This window comes from Nothobranchius furzeri, chromosome 2 (genome assembly GCF_043380555.1).
Source record: "Nothobranchius furzeri strain GRZ-AD chromosome 2, NfurGRZ-RIMD1, whole genome shotgun sequence".
Taxonomy (NCBI): Eukaryota; Metazoa; Chordata; class Actinopteri; order Cyprinodontiformes; family Nothobranchiidae; genus Nothobranchius; species Nothobranchius furzeri.
Genome location: NC_091742.1, coordinates 14,353,707 through 14,374,785, shown reverse-complemented (window position 1 = coordinate 14,374,785; position 21,079 = coordinate 14,353,707). Strand labels below are relative to the sequence as shown.

The window sequence follows — 21,079 nt, the reverse complement described above, 5'->3', positions numbered from 1 at the left end:
GGGACTACATTACTACACACCACCCACTGTAACTTGTGGTGACCTGTAAGTGACTCAGTCTGCCAGACGTCACGCTGCTAGTTTGCAGTCAATATGATTATGGATGTTACCAAGAAAAATTCAGATCATTATTGAGTTATTTTAATGACTTTCACACAAACTGCAAACTGTTACCATTCACTTCCATTGTTTATGCTAAGCTAAAGCTAATGGAAAACTGCTAGATTAAGACTATGGCTGGGCTACAAAATGCTTTTTCTCACTCATCTAAATCTGAGGAACATGACAACAGTGGTGGAATATTCCTTTAACGTGATAAAACAGCGTAGGTTTGTATGGAGCCCCATCATCAGTGCTCAGCGTGAACACATGAATGATTTTTTTCACTAAGTCAACTGGTAAATCTACCGAGAACTCGTTGTTCGTTTCCAGGAAGCTGCAGCACAGTGGTCTAGCCCAGGTTAAGTGAGTGTGCCAAATCCATTCTGAGTCCTTTTGGGTCCAGTTCCTGTTCAGTCCGTTATTGGAGTCAGTCTCTGGGGTCCTGGCAGCGGAAGCAGTGGCTCATCTCCTCCAAGTAGAGCTCCACCTGGATGGTGACGCTGTGGAAACCAAACTTGGTGTAGAGCAGGTCGGTGGCCTCCTGCAGCACTGCCTGAGGATCTGATCCTTCCTCTGGTGTAAAACAACAGAGTAGAGAAAAATAAATCAACATTTAGTTCAGTTTTTCTATTTTAGTCGCCTTTTATATGTTGAATTGTTATATAAAAAGCATCCATCCACATGTGTGAGGGAAGAAGGCTAACAGATGCTGCAGCGTCTGCACAGGCTGAATAGTTTATTGTGGTGAAGTTCTGAGCCAAAAGGCCTCATCTGCTGATTTACTGGCCAATCTGCATCCCTGTCCTAATCTAGGGTTGGAGTGTAGATCAGAGCGCGGCTCGTGTTTGGAACAATGGGATCACAGGAACAAGAGGGTGAATTTAGCTTTAGCTATTTAACGTGTAGATCTGCACCACAGAGCATTTCTGTTTGTTCATAATGGTGTCTGAAATCATGCTTACCTGCTTTTTCTGGATAATTCTTTGGATTATTTAGTGCATGCAGATTTCTTTTGTGCACGGTGAACTGTCCTGACCTGCTAAACATGAACTCTTTGATTCTACATTCCCGTTTACAGTTCTATCCCTAAATCTGCTGGATCTATGTGCAGTTTTCTGTTACCTATAGCCAGATGGACAGAAACCAGAGACTGTCCCAGAGTCAGAGACCAGAGGTGCAGACAGTGCATAGACTTGACCGCTTTCACAGACAGCAGCACCTCCTTCACGGAGTTAAACTCGATAGCTTTTGGAGATCCTGAGAAAACAAAAGGCTGTATGTTAATCATCTGTAATTCATGTCAAAACAATCACATTTTACTGTTTAATACTTGTTTTACATAATGTTTCTACTGCCTCTAAAGGGACATTTCAGCTATTTAAAGTGTATTTTCTGTGTTAACGTTTTTAAATAATTTGATATATTGGGCCGAAATTTCCCAATATTTATATATCAGCCCATATGACTCCTTAGTAAAACTGATTTAAAGTTAGGCACATCCACGGGCACCCTGGCACCTGCAGAATTTAAGTGCATTTTTATATTCCTGAATACCGTCTGTTTAATAAATGCTCACAAAATTATTTCCAACAAAAAAGTATTATAATGTCCCAGTTTAGAATATGTAATACTTGGTCAGGTTACACATTTCTTTGATTAGCTTTAGTTAAATGTCTGATCTTAACACAGAGCAGTGAACAAAGTTATAATTTAAACAGCTGGTGTTCAAAAACTGATTGGGTTTCAAATGTTTGGTGAATCAACTAAAGTTATTAGTGACATTTTAGCATGAAAATGAGGTGGAAATTTTTTACATATCGACCATGAAAATTGGCTGACCATGACCTTTACATATCGGCATCGATACAGAAAAAACAATATCGGTCGACCTCTACTTCAAAGGCATTGAGGTCAAGGTATTTCTTAACATTCCTGCCAACTTGATGAACTTGAGACAGTTCTCCACACCTTCATCTCCTCACACTTAGACTACTGCAACTCTCTTTTCACATGTCTGAGCCGAACCTCCCTGAACCGTCTACAGGTGGTTCAGAATGCCTGTGCTCGGCTTCTGATCAAGTCCTCCAAACACACCCACATCACCCTAGCCTAGTGAACTAGACCAAATTCTTGCTTTGCAAAGAATGGTCTAGGCACGCTCCATTGGAACCTCCGCAGCTCCTACCAGGACTCTGGCTAGGCAATCACAGCTCTCTAGAGGGGTTTCAAACACATAAAGAGCTGTGATTGGTCCATATTGGTGGGCCAATCATAGTGCTCTATCTGTTTAGTGAACAAATCACAGAGCTTTATCCGCTTTGTGGGCCAATCAGGGCACTCTATATGCCTGGTGGGTGGGATGATGCAACAGAGTGAAACAAGAGTATGTCACATTCATTGTCCAGTGGAATGCGGAGATCATTTGAAAGAAAACGGTAGAACCCGCCCCACAACCGAGAGCCGTCAATGGAGTGTGGCCCAGTGTTGCCAGATGTACGATAATTATCGTATTTGTACCATAATTTTGGGCTCTGTACGATGTACGATCAATAGTTTCAAAAATCCTCAAATGTACGATAATTTCACATTGCATCTAGTAACACCGTCTTTTGCTGTGGCTTTCCCAAGTCACTTACATAATTTTAAACTGTTCTGAAGTCAGATTTCACCTCAGTGCTTACAGGTTTATGCTATTGTGTCTATTACAAAAACTGACTCTGGATCTGTACAATCAATAGCCCAATCACATCGATAGGGCCTACTCTCGCGAGAAACTGTAAGGTTATATAATGTGGCAGTGGCCCGCCGGTTTTTGCTGTTCGCCTGCGAGCACGCCGAGTTAAGTCTAATCTAGGAGGACTGAGCGACGAGACAATGGCTTCTAACCTTAAAAGAAAAACCAGAGAATGGACGGAAGAAGGTAAAGCAAAGCAACATCGGACACAAGTTTATCGTCCTGCGTGGGAGTTGGACCCTATTTTCAAAGGATGGATTGCACCTGTTACGGGGAACGAAACCAAGGCTTTCTGTCGTTGCTGCAACACCCAGATGGTATCAGAAATCACCGTTCTCTAGAATCATGCAAAGGGAGCTAAACACAATGAAAGGGTCAAATGCATTGCGCCAAACCAGACATCTATTCTTAAATGTCTCCAGCAAACTAATGAAAAAGAGAAGTTTGAAAATGATGTGAAAAATGCTGAAATCAAGCTATGTGGCTTTTCAGCCGAGCACAACATTGCACTGAGAAGCACAGACCACTTAGTACAGGTGATTAAAGGCATTCTGCTGCGACAGACAGTGAATCACATGAGGAGATCGAGATCAGCAACTAGGTGAGTAGGCTGTAGGGCTGCAACTAACGATTATTTTCATAATCGATTAATCTGTCGATTATTTTTTCGATTAATCGATTAATCGGTTTGTTATTGTTTAGCTATTTAACCTATACAAGTGATGGATGCATTTCAGTTAAGAACAAAAAAACATAAGAGAATTGTGCAGTTGACTGCAATCTATTTTATTGCACATGAACACAGTCAGCAGTATAAAATGAGCTAAACAGTGCAAAATATCAGTCCAGAATAATTTTTAGCATTAGCTGGAAGCCTGCTCCTTCCACCATGGATAGTGGCCTCATGTCTTTTACCAGCATGTTTAGAATAGAGTTTGTAAGTGGTATGAATTGCTGGGGGGTGAGTGTCTTCTTCCCCATGTAGTTGTCCATCGTTGCTTGTTTTTTTCTGCATAAGAAACACAAATAGACTGAAATAAGTACACATATAAAATAAAGCAGCACACACACTACAACACTAAATCAATATTATATTATTTGAATTAATTAACAATATACAGTGATCATTTATTTTGAGGGTTACGTTCTACAAAATAGCCCGCAACAGGAGATATTCAGAAAAAAAGTAAAACATTTTTACTATTAAAAAGCTCTAAGTAAGAAGCTCATGAGGTTTTTACTTTGAGTCGGGAGTGTTTAAATTAGCCAGAGAAATGTGAAAAATGTTTATTTTGTGTAATACTGTTTAAGAAACATGATAAAAATGTGTTGTGAGGCGTTTTACAGCGTTAGATAGTAAAACAGCCTTTTAATAGTAAAAAAATGACTTTTTCTGAATTTCTCCTGTATTTAAAAATTGAAAGTGTACAACTATGCCGCGTTATATTCACCTGGACACAGCTTGTCTGTATATTTTTCTCCGCGGAGTTGTCCTTTTTTGAATGAGGAACATAGTTATGGGTTTGTGCCGTTTTTCTCTTAACGAGAACATTCTTATAAACAGACGTGCTAAATTTGGCAAGCGCATGATACACAACACGGAGGAGATTCACGATTGCATCTAGTCAATCAGAAGTAGAACACCGCAGACTGACGCGGCAAAAAAACATGTTTAACATCCACTATAACGAACTCAGCTAAAACACTAAGTCCAGCTTGTTTATTTTCTGTTACTTACCGGGCTGGCTCTTCCAAATGACGGCTCACTTGACCGCGGTGCTCTTCCTCTGCTGCATCAGCCCCCACATGCTTTCGTCTCAAATGTGCTCCCATACTCGTGAGGTTTTTGTCCGGGGTTTCTCTTCAGTTTTGTCGCTTCTATTTTTCTTCCGTATTTCCTCTTGTTCCGCCATTTTCTCACAGCAAGATGAGCGTCAGTAACGTGATACGTCATGAAAACCGAGGGCACCCATTGGCTCATTTCTTCTTCTACGGCTCCACTGGTAGATCAGTGGCTCATTACTGCCACACACTGGCGGCAAATTTAACAGCTTGTAACCGATGTCAGATTGTGGTAAAAAATAGACTTTATGCGGTAAAATATGATTATTAAACAACTAATCGATGACTAAAAAAGTTGTTAACTATTTTAATAATCGATTATAATCGATTAAATCGATTAGTTGTTTCAGCTCTAGTAGGCTGCTTTGTCATTTATCGGGTCAGTTTTTCCACTGCTGTGATGTTTTGTCGCGTGCTTTTAACCTATGTAGAAATGAAATAAATAGGACTGCGCAAAAGTGCATATTGTGTCAATGCGTGGAGGTCGGAGTGGTGCCGACACACTCTGCACGTTTATAGGCATTATATTACTGGTTTTAAAGATGTTTATTTAAACAGGGCAATATAAAACACCTTCTTTGTTATATTATATTGGAGTGAGAAGTCGTTTATAGAACGTTATTATAAATTTATAATGTACGATAATTTGTACTGAAAAACGATAATTTAGGCCTCTCTGTACGATATTGTGGGATTTTGGATCTGGCAACACTGGTGTGGCTAGACTAAATAATACATTTATTTAGTCTGGCTTGCCAGGCTAACATCACCCCGCTTCTCCTCCAGCTTCAATGGCTGCCAGTCAACTTCAGGGTTCATTTCAAGATCCTGGTTCTGGTCTATAGGGCCTTACATGGACACGCACCATCTTACATTGCTGATCTTCTCAGTCCCTTCACCCCCAGCAGGTCCCTGAGGTCCAGTGACCAAAGTCTACTGGTTGTGCAGCACCAGGCTAAAGGTCAAAGGTGATAGATCATCTGCTGTTGTGGCCCCCAGACTCTGGACCTCTCTCCCCCTGAGCCTGAGATCAGTGGACTCAGCGGTCTCCTTTAAACTCGCCTGTTCAGGCTTTGGTGGGACCTTCATCACCTCCCTCTCCTTGTTCTGCTCTTCCTCTGCCTTCCGGGATCCACTGATTACTTAGATCTTTTTTTTTATTAAAATCTTTTTCATTTTTAAAATTTTTGTTCCTATGAAGCACTTTGTGATTTTTATCTTGAGAGGCACAATAAAAAAAAGATAGTATTTTTTTATCGTTCTAGTTTTTACTAAAAGTCAGCGCCAAAAATAACTCAGAGGCAGTGGTTCCCAATTTTTTTCCAGGAGGACTCCCTTGTGTCCAAGACAAGCCGGGGCCTCCCCGAACCCCAAATCCTACCTGTATGAAGACATTAAAAGTGATTCATTAGAGTAATAACTCTTATGCAGAGTTTTCATTATAGTATTGGATGTGTTATTGGGTGTTATTTGTAAAATAAATATTTACAAATATAATCTTAACAACCTCACAGCCTCAGCACAGACACCATTGTGGGGCCCTCCTTGGAGGTTGGGAATCGCTGCTCTAAGGCCTTGTCATCCAAATGACAACGAAATATTACATTTCTCTCAGAACAAACCATCCCAAGAACCAGATTCTGCTGACTTTGAGATCCGATACCTTCCATGAGTATCCTGAAGACGTCTCTGAGGATGGTGAGGGTGGTGCAGAGGACAAAGATAGAAAACAGGAACGTACAAATAGGATCTGCAACTTTGTACTCCGGCTGAAAGAGAAAAGAAGTTATCATTAAAGAGCGGTTAGAGAAACGTCAGATGGTGTTTTATTTTAAGTAATGAGATGTAAAAAACCTCAGGGCAAAAAGAGGTAAAGGCAGCTTGCAAGACATAAAAAAAACATTGCATTCATGCATTTATCAGGTTTACATTAAAATATGTTTGTCTTTGGCACTTTAAGAAATATTAGGTCCAAATATTCAATAATTATTAGTCAGATTGGCTGTTGTGGGTCTTCATATGTCATTAGGTTTCCTAAGAGCAAACTGATGTTTCAGTCTCACCCTAACAAGAATGTGATCTATATCTGACCCGAAAGTAGATGATGATCGCCGCAACCACAACGCCAATGCTTTGCAGAAGGTCGCCAACCACATGGATGAATGCAGCACGGACACTCGTGTTACCATGGGCACAGAGTAGCGTGTGGGAGTGGCCATGACTGACAGGGCTCTGGCCGTCCTCGTCGATTTGGTGGTAACCGCTTCCATGGGGGTGGAGGGTGGTGGAGTGGTGGAGGATGTAGGCCATTCTGCAGGAGAACAGGGAGGGGGGGTACGTGGAAACGTTCAGGTTAGCTTGGTTATGACCAGTTTGAGCTTGAAATAGCTGTCTTTGCAACAGTAGGTGTTGTCTAGAGAAATGCTGATTACGTCATCTTATCAGCTAAAGAAGGTTCCAGTATTAGTGACTCACTCTTCCACACCAGTGAGAGAGGACTTTTAGTTAAACTAAGCATTCTTTTTGTGATCGACTACATTGGAAAACACGAGGATAGGCTGCCAATGAAGATTAGATAATCTTGTCTTTGTTACCAGAACAATGAAATTTCCTTTAGCAGCAGAGTTAAGACAAATACCAATCACAATATTTAAAGTACAGAGTACAGCACTGCTTAACGATTGGGATGTCACAAAATCCTTGGGACCCAATGCAAGTCTTGCGGGAATGATAAAAACAAATCGTATGACAGTGATTTAAAAAGATAGTCTAGCTGAGGGCTCTAGTGCAGAGTATTCATGGAATATCAAACACAAAGTATTAAAATATTACACAGAAATTATTTACATGTTATTTTAAATCAAACTAATTTAAAACATTTCTTTTCTTCTTCAGTACTTTCAGCTTCCTTTTTTCCCCAAATCAGAAAATGTATGGTCACCACTTTTCTCTGTAGAAAAAAATCTGAATAGTTGAATTTGTGTCTATTGTTTAACACTTTTCTCATTTTTGTTGGAGCCTGTTGACTCAGTTGTAATAGCTGTTTTGGGGGCTTGTCCGGGATTTGGCTTTAATAAACTCATTATTTCAGGATTGAAGACAATGATTGGCATTTGATTACTGGATAAATGGACCCGAGAACCTTAAAGGTAAATCAGGGCTATTACCTGGCGGCCATGACACATTTGCCTGAATAAATGTATGTCTTGTCACGGCTGTAAAAGTTGAGTTTTATTAAAATTCACATCTAGAGAATTAAAAAGTCAAACTTTTTGTAAATTATAAAAGAAATAATAAATGTATGTTTCTGCTGTAGGGTTGGCCCTTTCACCATTACGGTCAGTGCAGATAAACGTTTTCTTTAGATCCAAATCTTAAGAATAAAGAATAAATTCTTACATAATTTCTTAGAGAGTTCGTAAACCAGTTAAACTGATCAGTATTATACACAAACGTTTACACCACTGTAACTTCAGTTAATGTTTGAAACAAATTATGCAAACATCAATTCATGTGGGAATCACTCACATAATATTTACAGCGACAGCAAAGCCAGAGGTTAATAGCATCACGTGACCCTCAATTTCATAGTCGTTGCGTACGATCCTCTCAATGGCTAAGTAGACCAAAACCCCGGTGACTATCCAGATGGACATGACTGAGATGAACGCTCCGAGTATCTCTGGGGGAGGAAATTTGGCAGGAATCACATCAGTGTGTGCACACAGTTCATCAGAACATTACAAGGCAGCACAGTCGCTAAAATCTGAGTGTGTTGATTCTTACCCAGAGCTCAAAATGCAACCAAAATCATCTTGAAATGACTAATCTGAGTTTGTTTTAGCTGCAAATCTGTAGCTCGCAGTAATTTTCCTAACAAACCGATGCTCGTTTTTTATGTGATAGTATAAAAGATGACTGATTTAAGACTTCAGAACTTATGTGAAGGTCATGCTCATTGAATTCATCTGATTTATTCTGTCAAAAATAAAGGTGGCAACATGATTCCTATTTTAGAAAAGGGAATGAACAGTCAGAGCATCAGTTGAGATTAATTAACCAAAGGAATTCAGAGTGGTTTAATGATCCATCTAAAGGTTGGTTTCATGCAAATCAAGCTCTTCAGTTCTGCTGACCTGATCTGTGCCAGCCATAGTTCATGGTTTTGGTCGGCGGTCTGGACGAGATCCAAAGGGAGAACAGGCTCACCATCATACTCCCAAAGTCCGTCAGGAGGTGGGCTGCGTCGGTCATGATGGCCAGGCTGTGGGCCAGATATCCTCCTGTTGGAGGTCCAATAAAAACAATGCTTTAAATTACCAATGGCAGTCACACCACTCTGCCTTTCACAATAAAATACATTCAGCAGAGAACGGATCTCTTCACTCTAAAAGACGATATGTTACTTAAAAACAGCTAACTGAGTTTTTATTTGTGTGAATATTTTGGAACTGGATGAAAAGCTGCAACAGGAAGTAGAGAAATATTTCCCAAATGCTCTTGTCCAAATAAACTAACTAAATGTTGGCTAGTACTTGAGTCTGGCGCTTATTTTGCAGACTTTTTCATTATCTGCTTGTGCAATCAAATTGTTCTAATCTGTGGTGTCCCGGGACATTCGGTGTAATGGAAAAGGTGCAGAACAATAGCAAATATTTCAACTAAAGTTTTTATAGATCGAAAGTACAAAAAATGGAGGTTGTGGTTAATCAGAACTTATGCTAAACAGAAGCTATGCTAATACCTCAACTCTGATCAATAGTGAAAGCCACAATGTTAAAAGGGAGTTTTCCTCTCCACTGTCGCTGCATGCTTGCTTAGTATGAGGATTGCTGTATAGTCACTGACTAGTGTTAGTGACTTGATGCAATTTGCTGGGTTCCTTATATAGGACATATTATTTCTGATTGGCTTAATGAACTGTGAATTGGAATGTTTATTATGTGAAGTGCCTTGAGACGACTCTTGTCGTGATTTGGCGCTATATAAATAAACTTGAATTGAATTGAATGGCAAATTAGGAAAACAGCCTAGCTTAAAACATTATTTCGTGCCTCTTAACAACATTCGAACACTAAATAGCAAAAAGTTAAATGTTGAGGAGATAAAAAAAAGAATGATTAAACACCAACAAATAATTCATGAGGGCCTCTCGCTTTTGTCAAAATGCCTCTGCCAATAATGTGGCTCAAACTGAGAGCAACCATTGGGCCATCCAGGTTTTGGTCTCACCAAACCGCTATACTTCCCTGGGTCCTCCGTACTTAGCAGCAGAACACCACTGGTGGGAGATGTTCTCCGCTCAATAACATCAGAGAGGGAGAAACAGCCGGCTGCTAACACTTCAGCTTCAGGACAAACTATCAGATTCCCAAAAAGTAAAACACCATTTGAAGTTGCGGACAACAAACGACGTTTGGATCTAGAAACGGCGCCTGGTGTTTAGAGCTATCTCGTTTCCGACGGACGCGGCCCAGGGGTTTTACCCGAAAGGAGGGGTGAGTGTTCCGCGATCGTGTTTGCGTTTCAAAGTTGGTTCTAAAACTAAAAAACGTAACACATTAGCGCATTAATCAATTGATGCTGACAATTTTATCACACATTAATAGATTTTAATCCAAAGCCTGTAGAACGTTCCGGACCGTTGTCATGTATGAGTCCTATAGAAGCCATTGAAACATGTCAGGTTATGGTACATTTAACATATAACTAATAAGGTCTAATCTCAAGTTAGCAATGAAACTCGTGTCCTAGTTGTTTCTTTTGTATATGTTTTGAACCTTACCGGTCACCATACCTTATTTCTTGTCCTAAAGGAAAACACTTTTCCATTTAACATTTAGAACATCTGTCTGACTTTTTCCTTTCTGTTTCCTGCATTTGTAACTTTTTACCAATAATCTCTCCAGTCATGAAGATGAGACAGACTCCTGACGCGATGAACAGCTTCTTCTTGGCCAGCAGCTTGTCCCCGCTCTCCTCACACGTCGAGGCTTTGGGTCCGTGGCAGTGCGCGCCAACTCGGTGTTTCAGCTCGATGGCGCCCGACATGCCTCCATTCTTAAAAGGGAAGTCTGGGTAGGGCTCTTTGGAGTCTGAGAAGGAGCTGAAACGTCAGAGGTTTATATGTTTTGAATGGTGTTAGCACGTTAAGGGCTAACATGCTAACACTATGAAAATCCATCCAGTGGTTAATGAGAGCCAAAAAAAAAAACACATTATTTTGTTCTTATATCAGAAGGGTGATGTGATATGATCTTTTCTTTAATCATTTAGATAAAAGGTTAGATTTGTTTTTACAATTCCATACAGTCTAATTTCAACGTTCTTCATCTCCTTTAGCAGCAGCATGTCATAAACAGCTAATGTCCAGAAATGTGACAAAAGCAACACAACCCAGCTTTTTACAGTGCTTCTTCTATTAAAGCATCCAATATTTCCATTTAAAGCTTAAAATATGAAATAATATAATAACCCATTTTTTTTTAATTTTATTACGTAATTCTATAACAAATAATGGTAATAAGCAAAATAGTCCCTTGAGGGCCAGTAGCTGAACTGGATTCTGATGAAGGTACTAATCCTGATGCTCCAGCTGAATACTATCAGGACAGAAGGGGTTTGTGTTAATAGTCCACGGAATTAAAAGTATTTTAATCAGTTATGAGAAGAGCTTTTCTAAAAGATGTGTTCAGCTGAACAACTGCAGTTTTTTGTAGTGTAACAGAAAACTTGTATTATGCAGCTTAGTAAAAATGACCAACAGCACAATGGGAAACACAGAATTATATAAAAAAAAACAGGTAACACTTTAGGGAACACAAGTTAACCATTAATTAGGTGCCAATTATAATGCATATTAGTGGACTACTATGTCTGATTTAGTCACTATTAAGCTATTATTAGGTGCTTTTTACCAGTGCTGTAATTCTAATATTAACAGGCCATAATTAAGAGTTTTATCAAAATAAGCTGTTCATAGTGTTTTGTTAACTGAAAATGAATGGATTGTTGCTGATTGACACACATACTAATGAGCTCAAATCACTATGTGGCTTTTAAAATCAATATGTGGCTTTTTTTATTTGTCGATGCTTTTAACAAAGTAATTCAAGGGGAATGGTTATTATGCATTAATAACCAAAAATATTATGTTCTGGTATTATGTAAATAAACACCAAACTCCACATGTTAATAGAGCCTAAACAACAATCAATTAACCACTTGTAAGCAAGAATCTGTTCCCCATTCTAAAGTCAGATTTTATTCATACCTAATTACTAGTAGTTTAGTATTAATTAACCACTTAAAGGCAAGAATATGTTCCCCTTGAATTACTTCGTTAAAAGCCACATATTGATTTGAGCTGATTAGCATGTGCGATAATCAGCAACAAACCATTCTGAATGGCTTATTTGATAAAACTTATAATTTATGGCCTGTTGATGTTAGAATTACGGCATTAGTAATAAGCTGTTAATAAGTGCTTAATAATGACTAGTTCAGACTTAGTAGTCCATGTAACGTGATGACGGAGCTATTCCACCGAAGGTTATTTACCCCCTCTCCTCAGGAAGAACTAATCTGCATGAGACTACCTCAAGGTCATGCATTTGCTTCTAAACTGTTTCCTTTCCAGCTCAAGAGAAGAATGAAGACAAAGGATTCTTCCCTTTTAATAAATCAAAGAACTCTATTTTAATAAGCTAATCAAACAAAGTTAGCCAGTAATAAAATGTGAACCAATATGTGAAATGACAATATTATGATTAGTAAGTTATAATAAATAATATAACTTTAAATGTTTCCACTAGACATACTGATTCACGTAGGGCTTAAAGTCACATGACACATTTATCTTTCTCATCCAATTGGAACCTCCCTTTCTGAAGCGTGGCATAGTCTCTGTGGTGTTTATAAATCTGTCAAACTTTGATTCGACCGTAAATCAAAACATCCAGATTAATAAAACCAGTCCCACGCCATCTTAGTTCAGTTCACCACATTCTAAGAGAAGTATAGGACCGGCCACCCGGACTTCCTTTTTAAGCAAAGAACCGACAAGCTGGACAAATTCTGTTGCACTTTACCAACCAAGCAACGGTTCCTTTCAGAATAAAAGCTGAACTCACTGACCCTCCGGGTCCATCTGACGCTGTCAACCAACTGTCGCTTTTTACCTGGAGACAATCCAAAGACTAGTCTGTCGTACTGCTGACGCTGTTTCATCGGCTCCGGTACCGAAAGGGGGGTACGAGGACCTGGCATTCTGGATCTGTATGGAGGTCTCATGCTAATGGTATGTGTGGAGCGACAAAATGGTGCCTTATGTGTTTATGAAACTCCGATCAAAGTTAAAAGCAAAACATCACTTCCCACTCAGACTTGCTTCTCCGGATACGAGAGTTCTGATGACAACATCACTCACACATACACCATCCATCTCACGTCTCATTCACACCAAGATCCATTCATCGCTTAGAGTTTAGAGTTAGTCTTGTTTAAAATTGTTTAGAAATAAATCTTCTTAAAATTTTTAAAGGTGACTCTCTTTTCTCTTGTCTCTCAATTAATACGAAGTGGTTACATAATCCCTGCAATAAAAAGTTCCAGTCTTCTGGTTTAAGTTATCCAAAGATCCATAAGATTGATTTCATATTTCCTATGGAATCTCACATCTTATGGATCATTAAATAGATGTAAATGAAATCATTACATTCACTAATATGCATATTAATTGGCAGCTATGGTTAATTTGTGTTCCCTAAAGAGTTACCTAAAAACAATATTTAATGAAAAATGTTGAGCAGTAATAAATGTCACACTTCCCTAAGTTACTAAATACAATAAATCAAGTTACTTTTTATCTTTATTAGAGTTTTTTAATAACGTGGTGCCTGAAGAACTGATGTTGGTATCAAATAGATGTAGCATGATTCTGAAGAAAGGACGTTACAGTCAAATAAGATGTTTTACAGGAAGGAATACGTTCCACAGTATTTTCTGTTCAGATGTTTTTAATAAAAAAGAGAATTTAGACACCAGTAAAGCTGAAGGAGTTTGTTTTTTAGGAGTAGAGATGTTACCGTGGTGGGAATCGGATCCAGCTCATCAGCTCTGTGTTTCCTGTAACAGCAGCAAGTCTGGCGTACTTTGGGTGTTTACAGGATTGATGTTCTTGAGTAAACGTTGCAGCAGAGACTCGTATCGTTTAGAAGATCTAAAAGCCTCTGCAGAACCTGACCAAGAGTTCTGGAATCAATGTTCACTTACGTAGATGGATGGTGAGCAGGGTCACTCAGAGGACAGGGATCAGCAACAAGGAGTAAACGCAGACACTAAACATCAGTCTATAACTTTAATGCTGAACTATTTATTGTCTAATGTTAATATATTATGTAATAAAATAATGGCATCGTATAACAATTTATCAATAATAAAGAAGCTAAATCGGCCCTTGAGTCCTGTAGGACCTCCACCAGGGGGCAGTAAACGTGAATAGGACTGAATATGGGAGGCTTTTGACCAAGGTACTAATCTACGGTGGCCCAGAAGGTTCAACAAAGTACAAAACCTCAAATCATTTTTTATTATGTACTTCTGTTACAGGTTTTGTCGTTGCGTTGCATATTCTGTATTTTGTTGAACCTTCTGGGCCACCGTACTAATCCTAACACTCCATCTGGAGACCTTGAAGCCAGAAATCAGACCGTAGAACTTCTGCAAATGTACAAGATGGATCTACACGGGGTTTGAGACCTTATCCACATAGAAATGTAGCTGTTACATAATATTCTTTTATTTTGTTCTTTCTGAAACTCACCTTGTGAACATGAGACACATCTTTATATTTTCTCTTTCTTGTTTATTTAGTTTGTTATTGGTCTTCAGTCTGTTGTTTTTAAGATCAGGCTCAAGACCCACCTTTTTAGTTCAACTTTTAACTGATTACTATTTATTGGATTGCTTATTTTACTTATTTGTTTTTATTACTGTTGTGTTACACATTTATGTTTTTTTCTATAATCACATTTTATCGGATATTTTACATATTAGCTCTTGTGATTTTACATGTTACGTATTTTAATCCTTCCAGTGTTTCCTCTGTGGAGCCCTCTGCCTCGGGACCGGTGGTCGGTGGCGGCGGCTGGGGCACTCCTTGGGTAGTACCCAGGTAGTGGTGGGGTTGCCATCCTCCCAGGGCGCCCTGGATTGGTGTCTTGGCTGCTGCCGTGGATCTGCTGCTGTCGAGGCAGATGGCTCCCTTGATGGTGTCTCATTCATTACCTGTCCAATCTGAGCTCAGCCTAGTGTTTACTGTGGTCTTTTAATGTGTTGTGTGTGTGTGTGTGTGTGTGTGTGTGTGTGTGTGTGTGTGTGTGTGTGTGTGTGTGTGTGTGTGTGTGTGTGTGTGTGTGTGTGTGTGTGTGTGTGTGTGTGTGTGTGTGTGTGCCTGGGAATGGTTTGTGGATTGGGAGTGAAACTGTCACAGTTTTAAGTGTGGGAAAGCGAGGGATTGTGGGTTATATGGGTCATTTTAATCTGTTAAGCACTTTGTGCTGCTTGCTTTGCATGAAAAGTGCTTTATAAATAAAGTTTGATTTGATTTGTTATTTAATCTTGTTCAGAACAAATGAAAATGAATGCCAGTCCAGTGTGTGGAGCTGCAGCAACGTCGCAAACTGGGAACATCCGTTCCAGCAAAAATCACACAAGCTTCACGTTTGAAAAACAAGAAAAATCACATTTTACGTGTTTGTGAGTTGGAATAAATAATATTGGAGCTTCAAATGGCGGGGAAAAAATCTTCTTTTATAGAAACTTGTTAAAATATCACATGAAAGTCATTTTCTGCATGTTTCGTGTTTGATTTGGGAACATTTGTAATATATTTGTGAGATCTGATGTGGTTGCACCTTTTCCACGTGGCTCACCTGTTAACGTGTCAGATGCACGTGTTTCTAAGGGATCGTGTAAAGCTTCATTCTGCTGATGGGGTTGTAGGTTAGGTTAGGGGTAGTGTTGGGGCTTTAGATATCCCTGCAACCTCACATCGAACCAACAGACAACTGGAGCCGAAGTTAGTTTTACTCTGCAGAGGACTGCGGCGTAACTCTCTCACGCACACAAATCTCACTTCCTCGTGCAGTACGTTTTATTAACAGAGCTTCATCTGCATAAGCAGTTGTCAGGGCATTGGCTGCACTCAAACAGAAAACCACCTCCACATGACACGATGGAGAAAACCAACCATTCCACATGACGTGAACAGAATACCATGTGTGGTGTGTACCTGTGATGGTATCTGTTAAAACAAGACAGTCTTGTTTCCTGTTTACCAAGAAAGTTCAGTTAACTTGCAGTCTGGAAGTTTCCATTTGAGACTTACATAGCATAATAACCTCTACCCTATACCTATAACCCTAACCCTTTTCTCTAACGGTAGGACTCCATGAAAAGATCAGAGTTCTTCTGGACTCAACCAAGAGATGAAACTCTTCACCTCTGAGGACTCCCACTCAGCCCTGAGCTGTAATCAGGGTTCCTCGTTAAAAAAAAGGGGGGGGGGGGGGGCAATGATGTAGCTAATGAGGTGGAAAAAAACTCATTTGGTCTCACTTGAATAAAACCACACACACACTTTTAACTCTCACTCCCCACACAGGAGATTGCCAGTGTTGCATGATTGGCTCTTATCACACACACAATCATATTATGGGATGTCCGAGCTCAAAGGAACCAGCCGAGCGGAAAGCAGAGTGTGTTAAATTATGCCTCCGGGATAAACACACACACACACACACGTTCTTGTATTTGCATGTTAGGACTTTGTATTGACTTCCATTCATTTTAGTGAGTCCACTGTGCCTAACCCTAACCAGTGAACTCCTAAAGTTATCTGTAACAAAAACTCAATTCACATCTTATCTGTAAACCTCACCCCTAGGGAGTACTCCGTATTAGGACCGGGTTTTTGTCCTAACAAGGACCATTGGTCATATGAAGGTTAGTAAATATCCCAAATCCGGTCTTCACAAGAGTACAAATACAAGCCACACACACACACACACACACAGAGAGAGAGAGCGAGAGAGAGAGAGAGAGAGAGAGAGAAAGAGAGAGAGAGAGAGAGAGAGAGAGAGAGAGAGAGAGAGAGAGAGAAATAATCCACAACAAGGCAACATGATGACTCGGGCTTCTGTGCCATAGTAAACACAGTTGGGGGTTTCGTATGAAGATGATATTCCTCTGTTGCTCTGCAGCCCACGGGGCAGGGGTGAGGTGTTTACTGACTCTCGGCAACGGCAGCAGAGAGGATTCAGTCATCTGTGAAATGAAATCAAATCCCTGAGGTCCAACACAAAATGCCACGTCTTTACAAGAACGCTTTTATTTCCCCTTCCATAGAAATGCCTGCAGGGGGGTGATGGAGTGCTGCAGAATGTTTTATGACCTGAAAGTCAAACTAAATCCTATTATTCCGTTTTCTTTTATTCAAAAATCTATTGTAGGAGGTGTTACCGTATTTGTCTGGACGTGTTGTTTTATGGAGGAATATTTGACAGCGGCGGTATGCTGTTTGCTGCACGGCTGATATTTTAGATGCACTGAGTCACGTTTAGAGAACAGAACCACCCAGATCTTATTTCCTGGTGTTTGTTTTTAGCCTGTTTACTTAGTAAACCTACACAGATGGATGAGCTTCCCTCACTTCCTTTTCTGGGTCATGTTTTAATGATCTTTGGGCCTTTTAAGCTTTTTAAAGTGTTTTTTTTTTATCGCTTTGCTTCAAATTTAGAATGATTTTTTTCTCTTTAGCAGTAATTTTACTCACCAATTTTGGATGATTAAACAAATTTTAGATTTGAATTCTGAAGTTTAAGAGACTAAAATCAAACAATAATGATGCATCTATCTGTAGCGAGTCCTCCAACACCATGTAGGCATGTCTAACGTTGCACAGGTGAAGACGGTGGCCCAGTGAGAACAAAATAATGGGACTCATCTCCTGCAGTGCTTAGATCTTCCACAAGGAGGCAGAAGTCTGAAGAATGTACTAATCCTGTTAAAGAGATGCAAAAGGTACTCAATATGTGGAGCAGATGTGACACATCTGGCTCTACGGGGTCTGATTTTTCTTCATTTAGATTTCTACGACATATTTTCAGTTTGTCTGCTGATTAAAATTAGAATAAACGAGTGACCCAACAGCAGGCTGGAGGCCCAACCAGAGTCAGGCTTTTCCTGCCAGATTTTCAACAATTCAAAGCAAACTAAATCCCACCTGGGAACGTCACTAATTACCAGCCAACGGTCCAGTAAACTGGCTCCAGTAAATAAAGTTATGAAAACATTGATGATGATTTAAAAATATTTTTTTTCCATTTCAAAACGTTTTTTATTTCATGAAATATTAAATACTGATTCAAAACTTATTAGAGCTTATTTAATGTTTAAAACTATTTTGTCTTTAAATAGAAATAAAACTTTTTTAACTATTAACCTTTTAATTTGTTGTGAAGTTTTTTTGTGTGTGTTTTTTAAATAAAACCATAATTATTCTATTTGTTGTCCTTAAACTAAAATTCACCTTTAAACTGCGGTTTAGTGGCCTAAAAACACCAAAACTTTAATTTTGTGTTTTTGTTTCTTTCTTTTGGCAGATAATCAAACAGGAAATGGGAACTTTTAGGGAAAAAGTCCAGTTTTATAAACAATAATATTCTATTCTTCTCAGTCACTTTTGTTAGTTTGTTAATTCAAACCTGAAGACTTTTAATTTATTGAAACATCATCAGTAATTTATAAATCTGATTTTTGCTCTCGATCGACTCTAAAGTAAATATTTTCTTCCTTGGGAGTTTGGACCACTGCTAAACCGAATTATCTCATCTGCTTTGGCTTATTTAGGGGATTTTTTTCTTTCATTTTGTAGATGAAAGCATTTTTCACAGGTTGTCATATTGGAAAAGGTAAATGACGTCATGATGAGTTACATAATTATTGGCTCATCTCAGCATCACTGATAACTCGTCCTGAGCTTTGAACTCTTTGATAAAAACCTTAAATATGATTTACATCATAGTTCCTACAACCAGACCTCTGATGTTTAATTCACTGATTTATAAAAAAAGTAATAGTATTTGTACATTTTTTTTACGTTTTAGAAACTATTTAGGCTTAATTTGCAACACAAAAATTTATATTATGCTATTTAAACTCAGATTTAGCATTTAACTGAACCAGAGCGTTGATGTTTGTTCTTTGGTTGCCTAAAATATTTATTTATTTATTTGTTTGTTTGTTGGTTTGTTTGTTTGTTTGTTTGTTTGTTTGTTTGTTTGTTTGTTTGTTTATTTATTTATTTATTTATTTATTTATTTATTTAAATGAAATGAGTTTCAGAGAAAAGCGGCATTTTTTGTATTTATTTTAAGGCCTTCATTAAAAAAAATTGTCATTTTAACCTAATCTTCAGGAATAAATTTGCCTTTTTTTTTTGGACCAGCAGCGGGAAATGGGAAGAAGTCTCCTTAAATACACAGCGTACACGCGCACAAGAACGGCGCAAATGGTGCGTGAAATCGCAAATGTGGAGCCATATGCGCATCTGTCTGCCTCTCACCACCCCTGTTTGAACCCAACTGATGGACCCGAATCTTGTATCCTTTGTTTTTGCAGATGCAGGATTATTTGCTGATCTTTAATCCGGAATTAGCGGATTTATTCAAACAAAATTTTTCTCAGTTTGCAAATTTTCGCGCGTCAGGTGAGAACCGGCTGGCCGTGAACGAGCCAGGAGACTGATCATGCAATGGCCTGTAGAGATAAAAACGACATTTAGATTTATTATGTCGGGATTAGAGATAATAAATGATAATTTCCTGCTGGGCCTGCTTAGAGTCGCTCTGTTGATTTTCTGCACCAAAAACATAATTTATTTAGTTATTTTTGGTAATAATTCTATTTCCGGGCGTGTTTAACAGATTCTAACATGCATGTGTGTTTCGTGTCAATGTGTGTGTGACATGAGGTCCCGGACGCACGCGCTCCCTCTAATGACAGCTGATGAGTTTTTAGCGCTGCTCGGTGAACCGGCCCCGGGGCCATTTGTCACAGCCTGTCCAGAAACAAGCCAAGCATGGAAATGAATTTGTTCATTCACATCAAACAGCCGCGCGTCCTGCTCAACACGCACCACATGCACGTTCCCACTGCGCAAACTCCGCTTACTGCTCATAAATATGTTTCATGCATGCACGTTCCCACTGCGCAAACTCCGCTTACTGCTCATAAATATGTTTCATGCTTTATAATAAAATGAAAACGTTCTTAAATTCAGACAGATTTCGTTCAGAAGTTTTAATTGTCTCACCTTCGCAGTTTTAGGGAGTACATCTTCGCGCTTTTCTCGTCTATCAGGTGAGATTTCTCCGAATTTGCAGCTTTATTATCCATATTTTCAGTCAAGACCCAAAAAGATAAAATTCAAAAAGTAAAAGTTAACGCAGATCTCCTTTTGTGGGGGTAAAACAGATGCTGCTGCAGGTCCAGGTCCTCAGTAGAAGCGGGTTAAAGTCCTCATGTCTCTGACCTGCAGGATCCCTTCAGTGCAGCAGCAGGAAACCATGTGCGCATTTTCCCATGTGGGAGGTTTCAGGAGTTGGGAGGCTCGTGAAGCCGCAGCGAGGGGAGAAGGCGCAGCTGCAGCAGGAGCAGCTCTGATAAGGCCAGGACTCCTGCAGATTAAACGTCACTGTCAACACGAGAGCTGCAATAAACATGAATAAGTGAAATACGGTTCACGCCCAAGTATTCTTTACTTTTTTTGTTTTTACTCCAACATTTTAGGTTTTGTTCACTATTACAGCCATTTTCCTGCTGTGGTGTCACATTTGATGTCTTACAAAAAAGAGGATAGGTTGCAGAAATTCAAAAGTTTTATTCACGTGAGATTTAACGTTATAACCATTTAATATGCTTTAATACATTTGTTATATGATTTTTTAAAAGCCGTTCAAAAGCAGTCCACTAAAATAATGTTTTGACTTTTTATTAGACTCAAGTAAAATGTGTCCATCTTTTTTTTAGTTGTTTTGTAAAACTCAAATTTAATTTCCAGCATATAACTCATTAAGAAGTACAGTGATGGCCTCAGTAATAATAATTGTACCAATAAAGAAGAATAATGATGTGCCAAATATTTAAAGGTTTATTTCCAGTAAGATAAGCAAGTGAAAAGTTTCGCTCATCTTTTGTGTCATCATTCATGTATGATGCGTTCAAGTGCAGGTGGAAATAAAAACGTAAACGTTTAGCTTCTATGTCAGAATTTAATTATTTTTCTCTGTTTAGTGAGTTTTGACTGCACATTTAAAATTGTTTCAGTTTGAGTCCTTC

General features: G+C 39.0%; 1 protein-coding gene across 2 annotated transcripts; it reads right to left on the bottom strand.

Moving 5' to 3' along the window:
- Positions 1-329: 329 nt before the first annotated feature.
- On the bottom strand, positions 330-20,274 carry slc30a2 (solute carrier family 30 member 2). 2 transcript variants are annotated; one of them, XM_015947758.3, is made up of 8 exons: positions 20,055-20,274; positions 10,573-10,784; positions 8,815-8,961; positions 8,207-8,360; positions 6,770-6,989; positions 6,342-6,447; positions 1,225-1,359; positions 330-675 (listed from the first exon to the last, which is right to left on the bottom strand). In XM_015947758.3, exons 1-8 carry the CDS (start codon positions 20,135-20,137, stop codon positions 530-532), a joined length of 1,203 nt encoding a protein of 400 aa, XP_015803244.1. In that variant the 5' UTR covers positions 20,138-20,274; the 3' UTR covers positions 330-529. The 2 variants fall into 2 exon arrangements, 1 of the variants encoding a protein (XP_015803244.1); XR_011516281.1 differs by lacking the exons at positions 330-675; positions 6,342-6,447; positions 6,770-6,989; ... (2 more) ...; positions 10,573-10,784; positions 20,055-20,274 and adding exons at positions 3,752-3,845; positions 4,575-4,755 and having other exon boundaries at positions 1,323-1,359.
- Between the last annotated feature and the right edge of the window lie 805 nt (positions 20,275-21,079).